General features: G+C 36.8%; 1 protein-coding gene and 1 long non-coding RNA gene across 2 annotated transcripts; one reads left to right on the forward strand and one right to left on the reverse strand.

Moving 5' to 3' along the window:
* The first annotated feature begins 310 nt into the window (after positions 1-310).
* LOC105966916 (uncharacterized) lies at positions 311-3990 on the forward strand. Its single transcript, XM_088826267.1, has 2 exons — positions 311-839; positions 1125-3990. Exons 1-2 carry the CDS (start codon positions 508-510, stop codon positions 2953-2955), a joined length of 2163 nt encoding a protein of 720 aa, XP_088682393.1. The 5' UTR covers positions 311-507; the 3' UTR covers positions 2956-3990.
* Positions 3991-6323: 2333 nt separating this feature from the next.
* On the reverse strand, positions 6324-7476 carry LOC148772188 (uncharacterized). The gene is made up of 2 exons (XR_016034654.1): positions 6725-7476; positions 6324-6622 (listed from the first exon to the last, which is right to left on the reverse strand). It is a non-coding gene; the product is annotated as an uncharacterized LOC148772188 (long non-coding RNA).
* Positions 7477-9216: the final 1740 nt, after the last annotated feature.

Here is a 9216-nt window from a genome sequence, read left to right on the forward strand (position 1 = left end):
ATATTTTAAAACGTAGGAGTTGATTTTGTTTACATTGGTGAACTATATAGTATTAATTAATGTGGTCATGATTTATCTTGCAACCTAAGTCATGGAGTTGTTGCGTAATTTTTATTGTATTACTTTGATTGTTTTAATCTTATCCAACTCAAGTTATTTTTATTAGGGACAAGTACAGATAAATCCCCAACTCAAAAACTAACATACGGGTCAGTCCCCAGTAATGTTTCACTAGCGGGTCAGACCCTACAGCAAACATAAACATGCAGTTCAGTCCTTGACCCCACTTTTTTCCACTTTATACACTCTCTCTCATCTCTCCTCTCTCCTCTTTCTTCTATTTCTTCTACACTCTCTCTCCTCTCTCCTCTTTCTTCTACACTCTCTCTCATCTCTCCTTTTTCTTCCATTTTTTCTCTTCTGCTTCTCTCTCCTCTTCGTTTCCTCATATTCTCTGTTACAACTTTTTGTTTTCCGACCGCGAAAAAAAAACTGTAATTTCCCACAATGGCAGCAAATGGTGAATCAAACCCCATCGCCGCTGGTATTATTGGAAGTTGTCGGTACAATGATTCTCTGCACATCATTTCCATTAAGAATGATTCGACTTTAAAGGAGATCTATGAATCTATCTTAATGAAGTGGAACGATATACATCCCGACAAATTGGTGCTCCAATACTTGGCTCCCCGTGAAAGAATGTTCGTCACACTGACTTCTGACGAAGACGTGGTGAATATGGTTACATTGCATTTGGTAATGCACATGAGTGTGGTCGACATTATGGTGAGCCGCACTGATGAACTTGATGGGCGTAGAAGGAGGACCCCCAGCAACGGGTATGCAGCCATTCTGTTTTGTATGCATTTGCAATTTGTTTATGTAATCATAGCATAGAATATAATACTACATAGTATCGTGTTACTATAGTGATAGTGTAGAATAACTAAGCTCGTAGTATCATATAAGGCTACTAATAGTATTGAATGATTGTATATCAAGTATCTTATAAATTGAGTTCTCGTATGCAAGCATTCCACTCAAAGTACTTATTTCAATTGTTACAATTTATTTGTAGTCCACTGTAATAATCCAATTTGTTTCATTGTTTTTGCATTTTCCAGTGAGTCTGTTAGTTCCAACAGTCCGTTGCAAATTGAGTACAATCCGGTTGGAGATTCAATTGATGCATGGAGACATTGCATACGCGGGGAGAATCAAATTTTCAAAGATGCTAATGATTTTAGGTTTATGTTAAAAAATTACTGCATTGCTAACAATCGAACCTTTAAGTACAAGAAAAATGATCAACAAAAGATCATAGCCGTATGCATTGTTGAAAATTGCAAATGGAGGGTTTATGCATCAGTTCATAAATCAGACAAGTTATTCGGCATTCGCAAATGTATTCTTGAGCACAGTTGTGGTGATGCTACTCTTCGTACAAGGGGTCATCCCAAAGCCGATGCTACGTGGATTTCGCAACTTATGAAACAAAAATTGAGAGATGAGCCAGGTTACAAACCAATTGCTATTTTGAATGAGGTCCAAAGAAAGTATGGTGTGGAGCTTAAGTACTATACGGCGTGGAGAGGTAAGGAAAAAGCAATGTATGACATTCATGGGGATGAGTCGAGCTGTTATGATAAACTGAGACGTTATTGTCGTGCACTAAAACAGAATAACCCTGGTAGTTGTGCCGATTATGAGATTGACCCTCAAACTCAAAAGTTTCTTCGGATCTTTATTAGTTTTGGAAATTCTATTTTGGGTTTCCACCGTGGGTGTAGGCAAATGATATGTTTGGATGGGACTCATATTAAAAATAAGTACAAAGGTTGTTTACTTTCTGCTGTGTCCAAAGATCCAAATGATGAGTTATACACATTGGCCTATGCAATTGTTGATGCCGAGAATGACAGGAATTGGGAGTGGTTTTGTAATAAGCTGAAAGAGATTCTTGTTTATCACAATGGGGGTTTATTGAAAAATTACACAATTTTCTCTGATCGTCATTCGGGGCTTATTAAAGCCATTCCACTGGTATTTCCTGGTAGCAACCATGCTTATTGTTTGCGACATTTGGAGGATAACTTTAGAACAAAGGTTCTAAGATCGTATCCATTGCACAACAAAGCATATTGGGTGAGTGTTCTACATAAGGCTGCAATTGCTCCTACTCGGCAAGAGTTTGAGGAACATGTATCTCATATAGTTCAATCAATGCCTCGTGCGGAATCATTTATCCGAGACTCTGATCCCAATCGTTGGGCCAATGCATACTTTTCTGGGGATAGATGGGGAATAATGAACAGTAACCAAGTTGAATGTTGGAATGGTTGGGTTAAAGATGAACGATCTTTGCCAGTTCCATCCATGATTGATATGATACGAATCAAAATAATGAAGATGATAGGTAATCGACGAGAAGATTCTTTAGTCATGACTGGTACAGTGTGTCCAAGAGTTGAAAAGAGATTATTAATCAACTATACGGCCTCTCGCTTATTAAAATATACCAGATCCAGTGGTACGCGTTATGAGGTGTATGAAGAGGATAAGTCGTATGGTGTTGATTTAGAGACTAGGACCTGTACTTGCAAATCTTGGCAGTTGGATAAACTTCCGTGCAAACATGCATGTGCAGGTATTGAGTCGAAAGGATATTCGGTATTTGAATTTGTTGATCCTTGCTTCCGGGTTGATTTGTACAAAGAAGTATACAAGTACACAATTAATCCAATTCCTTCTTTTGATGAGGACTTTGATTTGTACAATGCACAAACAAATCATGGCCCGGAAGATGTATTTATTAATCCACCTGCATCGAAAGCTCTACCAGGCCGTAGAAGGACGAAAAGAATTCCATCGCAAGTCGAAACCCGTGCTACGAAGTGTGCACGGTGTGGTAAACCTGGACATAATCGCCGTACGTGCAAACAACCAGTCCCGTAGCACTACTCTGTTTCTACTTTCTTTTTATGTTGTTTGTACTTTGTTGACGTGTACTTCGTACTATTTATCCATTTGTATGTACCGTGATATGACTGTTTTAGTTACAATAGAGCGCACTGTTTTGGTTATAATAGTATTGTTATTACGTTGATATGGTATAACGTACAACCTAATATGGTTCACAGAAGAATAATAAGTGAATCGATTTGAATTTTATGACCGTTACAATAATATAGCCGTTATTTTTGTCGTCAGAACTTATAAAAAGCACGTAATTATGTTCGTCTGCTTCTCATTCATGGCTTCTTCCAGTAGCAACTCTCAAAAGAGTAGCTTAAAATATAAAAAAGATAACTGCAAGCGTCGTGATTGTGGGAAAAAAACAATAATCATGGTTTCGGAGACAAGTTTGAATCCAGGGAGGCTATTTTATTGTTGCCCAGACCATGGCTATTCTCATTGGTGTGAGCCATTTGAAATTGGGCAAACTTTCCCCCACAACTATTCTCGATATGAAGAAAGTGAAGCTACGAGTGGATCGACGAACCAAGTTCATCGCGAAAGTAAAGTGAAGAATTCCAGAGATGAAGCTGGAGTAATTCAAAGTTTGATAGTGTTAAACCTAGTAATATTTGCAGTTTACATGATTTGTCAAACCTATGTATTGTTTCTTAACTAATCACCGTAACAATACGAGTTAAAAGTTAGTGTCGTGTATTGTAGCTCGTTAATCGTATTGTAATGTCAATGTGTAAGTACTTTGGGTACTTACAAATAAATTAACTCTATCGATGAATCAATTGTTGTTGTTCGTAATAAATGTACTCGTACAATATAGTGATAAATATTGTTCTACTACTGTTCTGTATATCACGTTCACAATTCACGCATGGATCGTACAATATCTACGTATTATAGTTCCTACAATATAGTACTTCTGTACTGTACTAATGGTACCCTTGTTATAGTACCATTTGGGGTCAACACGACCATATAAAACCATCTCATTCCTCATTTATTCATTTTGTGACTCATTTAAAAGAATTGAGACAACTTGGGAGTTGATAGTTGTTGAATATGGTCACTTGTGATGAAAACAATCACTTATACATAGAAGCCTTGCACATTAGTAGTGTATCTTGTAAGGAATTCGATACATTTGTTCCATTTTGAACCCCAAAGTTAAAACTAACATAAAAAAACCTTACAACCTTAATTGAAAACATATTTAATGTCTTTCCCACACTTATGGATCACAGATAAATAAAAAAAAATCGAGCAATTCAAGTCATCACTATTATGGTATTGATTGGTCTAACGACTAGTATATTCGGTGGCGTGTATATGGATGGACGGAACCGTTGTTTGGTATCCGTGTCCCAACGGTAGAGTACTTATGTACTGTACTAATAGTACCCTTGTTATAGTATCATTTGGGGTCAATACAACCATAGAAAACCATCTCATCCCTCATTTATTCATTTTGTGACTCATTTACAAGAATTGAAACAACTTGGGAGTTGATAGTTGTTGAATATGGTCACTTGTGATGAAAACAATCACTTATACATAGAAGCCTTGCACATTAGTAGTGTATCTTGTAAGGAATTCGATACATTTGTTCCATTTTGAACCCCAAAGTTAAAACTAACATAAAAAAACCTTACAACCTTAATTTAAAACATATTTAATGTCTTTCCCAAACTTATGGATCACAAATGTGCAAAACAAATTTGAGCAATTCAAGTTATCAACATTATGGTATTCCTCATTTTAGGTAATGGTATAGATGGGGTAGGTTATACGCATCGACAAGAAACTAACATAGTATTAAAAACTAATTTGCAAAACACTTACACTGTTCAAAATAGGTGTCACAACACCACAAAAATGGGACAAGTTTTAAAACCATCATCGCACGAAAACACTAATCTAAAAGTACTTGTTCATGCAAAGACAGTCAAAAGCATATTGTTCGTGACAATCACAACCCAAAAACACCCATAAAACAGATTGTTCAAAAATAATTTTAAAAATTGTTCAAAATATGTTCAAAGCATCAGCATCTACTGCCTCTCTATCCACGCCCTGGTGCTTTAAGAAGACAAGTGCTAGTTTTGGACGGAGTTTTTTGATCAAGCAAGTTTTCGCCTTTTCCCAAGTCTCAGCGTCATCTCTAGCATGGCAATATGCCCACATGCAGACAAAAATCCCGCAATCATCATTCCCTTCCTGTTGTCTGCATCCTTCTACCCATTCGACATGTGAAGGTATATCCAACGCGGTTTTATTTTCAATCACCCTGCTATAATAACTCGCCTACAAAAATATACTATTATATTAGTATACATGTATTTTCATTACCATATTGCAGCACCGTTCAATCACAGTACCCAAACTATGGATTAATAAAACATATACCACATTCCCCAATATATAAATTAAAGAAGTAATAATCGATTTAAGGACTTACGATATAATCTGCAATTCCTGGGCTCGTCGGAGAATGGGCTAGGGAGTTCCAATGCCGAAAAACTTTTTCGTTTGGGTCCAACACAAGCAAGAACCAGTGATCTTTGGGATTTATAGGTATCAGAACATATTTTTTGCTGTAGAGACGTGCTATTCCAAGCTTCTCAACTGCGGTAGATCCAAAATATGTTAAGCTCTTTAAAAAGGTATCCAACTCTGTATCACCCATCTTTCTGAAGTCCATTCGATCTCGTGCCAGTATCTCATACTACGAAACATAATAAAAAAAATATAAGATAAACCAGTATACACAGAATGCAACATCTTTGTTAAACCAATATATACCTGGGCAGGGGTCTCGAGATAATCAATCTCATGCCCATGTTCCTCCATGATCGCTTCGGAATTTAACAGGCTCATGTATATGTCGATGTGCTCCCCACTCAGATGCTGATCAAACAAAAGATCGCACATATGCTTTCCAGTCAATACGTTGGGGCCTCTTTCGATCACAGTTGCACTACAATAGAAATAAACATGCACTATTTGTTAAGTACGCCGATACTACATAAGAAGTTATTATATACCAAATGTTCAGTAAGTTAGTGATTTTACCTCAAATCAACATCAACGAGGTACCCATCAAGTACTGCCCTCTCTACATCAGTAAGCTCATCTCGGCATACATAGTCTGTTCTCCCCTGGTACGTAGAATTATCTACGACAACCTATATCCAAAAGAATCATTAGTGATAATAGTAATAACAATAATAATAATAATAATAATAATAATAATAATAATAATAGTTATTATTAAATTATAAGGAATAATTACTGTTGTGGGCAGTTTAGCAGAGACTACGCTGATTTCTTGTCATCGACTCTTTCTTCTTCGATTGTCTTCTCTTGCCTTCGACCTTCTCTCCCTCTCCATGTTCAGTACTTTTATCAAGGTTTCTTCTTCATCTTCTTCTTGTTGTTCTCCTTCTTTCTCTTTTTTTTCCTCATCTCCAAGTTCTTCAACAGCATTAAAAAATTTATCTTCCTCCTCCACTTCTTTTTTCCCTTCATCTTGCTCCTCTTCCTCTTCCTCTTCCTCTTCAAAAATAAGAGCTCTTCTTCTCTTCTTCTTCCCCTCTGTCTCTTCCAATCTCACATTCTTCCTCTTCACTTGTTGTGCATTTCCAAAATGCTGCTGCAGTTCACATAAAATAAACAATGATTAGTGTAATACAACAACATCACGTTGGTTTACAAATGGGACATGTCCATCTCATTAATAGTACTCTTCACTTACACGCCTGACTTCGACTTTTCCACCGACCTCCACAGGACCAGATAGTTCTTCCACAGGTGAAACCAAAAACTTTCTCTCTTCTTTGTGCACGGAGAATGATATCACCTAATAAACATATAGACAAATTGTGCATTAGTTTATTACGTAAGCAAATAACACAATGAAAATGCATAAATCAAAATTGTTACCTTGTCTGGTGTGAGTTCTCTAAAAAGATGTTTAGCCTGACGTTCGTCGGCTGGTATTTTAGAGTCGGACCATCGAAAAAATCTTGGGTATTCGAAAACGCTTGTTGCGAATCCCAGAGAAGTGATCCTTTCACTCACCCATGCCAACAACCCAATGGTGCAACCATCAAAATACCCTCCTGCCCCAGCCAAGTGTGCCTCAATATTTTCAATGAGCACATCATACACCAATTTTCCCCACGCAAAATCTCCTACGCGCTCCAATTTGTCAACATGTGGATAAACGTACCTCGGCAGTTGAAAGTTGCCCTTTGGCAATAAGAAAGTATTGCAAGCGAAAATAATGTACAACCTACAAAAATCCTCAATTGATTGTTGGTCGGTCCTAACAGCATACTCTTCCAATTTTTCAGCAATTTGATGACGCTTTACTTGGGTCAATTTACCCCCAAAAACACGTCTAATGAAAGGAGTTTCTATTTCCAGGTTTTTATCGATGGGTATCCCCTTAAACTGTAGTCCCATCATGATGTAGAACTCCCTAGGATCAAAGACGACAGGGATAGTTTTACCTCCAAACCAGAACGTACGTGTCTCCACGTTGTATGTCCTCTTCAACAGAACAGACACCTTTAAGAAACTATGGTATATCTTAGGCATGTTTAAGAAATGCCCGAAAGGATTTTCCTCCAATGCAGCATAGTGTCTGGCCGTCATCATAGGTTTAATTATGTCCATTTGTTCTTTGAAGGCGCTAGGAGAGCACCTGCATGCTTGTTGGGCGTCATCATCTGCAAGTGTATTACGATTATAAAGGAAAAACAATAATCAGAAAAAATACAATTGTAAAATAACAATGGTACTATGTAGGTATTGTAATTATACCGTCACTATATTGTATCAATACCATACACCTACAGTACTTATATTGTTGGGCAATACGACATATACTATTTAATTACATCAGAAGAACTGCCATTACCTTTTTTTATACCTTCTAACTACAATAGCACTACCGTTGTGTAGTAAGACTTATATTATTTAAACACATCTAATGCCCAAAATCAAACCCTTGTTATGACAAAAAGTGATTTGGGAAAATACTAATATTTCAGACGAATGATACCCAAGAGCGAAAGTGTTCAAAATCATGCAATTCCACAGAAAATGAACAATTTTTTGCAACCATAAACAAGAAAACAACATTTTATTGGAACCAGTTGTTCGATTTTTTTATTTCAGAAAACCCCAATCTCGCCGTTGGATACTACCCACTACTGGAAATGTTCAAAATCATTCAATATGAGAACATGCAGTTTGTTTTTTGCTAACAGCAACAAAAAACAACAACAAATTTCATTATCGATTCCTGAAAAAAAAAAAAAAAAAAACCTTGCTTCTCCTTCCCCTTGTTTGTCTTCACCATTCTTCTACTTCGAATATTATTACTTTAGTTTCCTGTCTACTTTCCGCCTTGTTTATACAAGCAAACAAAAACCGAAAAACCTGAAGAATCGCTGCACGAAGAAAAACTGCAAGAAACCGCTGAGGAAATGGTTCGAAAATTGAATGACAACGGATAGTTGAAAGGTATGGAGCGTGATTCTCAACCGGCGCGTGAAGTAGGTGAAAAGTTGTGTCAGAATTTGCAGTCAGAATTTGCAGGTAATTTCAAAATAAAGTGAAGGGTTTTTCGGTCTTTGCACACCAGTTAGGGAGTTAAGTGCATATTTATGTTTGATTTAGGGTCCAATATGCTTAAAAAAATGTTGTTGGGGACTGACCCGCACTTTATGTTTGGGTTTAGGGATTTATCAGTATTTGCCCCTTTTTAGGGATTATTTGGTATATCAATGTACACGTGGAATATTAATTTTCATTTATGTTTTGCCGGTTCCTTCGACCCTACACCCGGTGAAAAACACCGGATGGGTCTTTTGCTGCCACGTGTTCTTTTTTTTTTTTTTTTTCTACAACCCTTAAAGGTAAACCCTAGCGGGGAATCTATTATAAAATACAAAAAAGAGACACGTGCCAGCAGAAGACCCACCCAGTATTTTTCACCGGGTGTAGGGTCGAACAAATCTGTTTTGCCAAAGTACTAGTATATGTGGTCGGTGGACTTCGACGGTTAATTTGTTGTGGAAAAAGCATTTTTGGGTTTACGAATAGTAAAATTTTGACCAACTATATTCACACACTGATTTTTATTTTTTTCGTACGAAAATACATTAGTTTAGTAATTTGTAAATATTAATTAAATGGATTTTTGAAAATATGATCATTCATTTATATACTATATCA

This window comes from Erythranthe guttata, chromosome 2, assembly GCF_056151865.1.
Source record: "Erythranthe guttata isolate IM_541 chromosome 2, IM_541, whole genome shotgun sequence".
Lineage (NCBI taxonomy): Eukaryota > Viridiplantae > Streptophyta > Magnoliopsida > Lamiales > Phrymaceae > Erythranthe > Erythranthe guttata.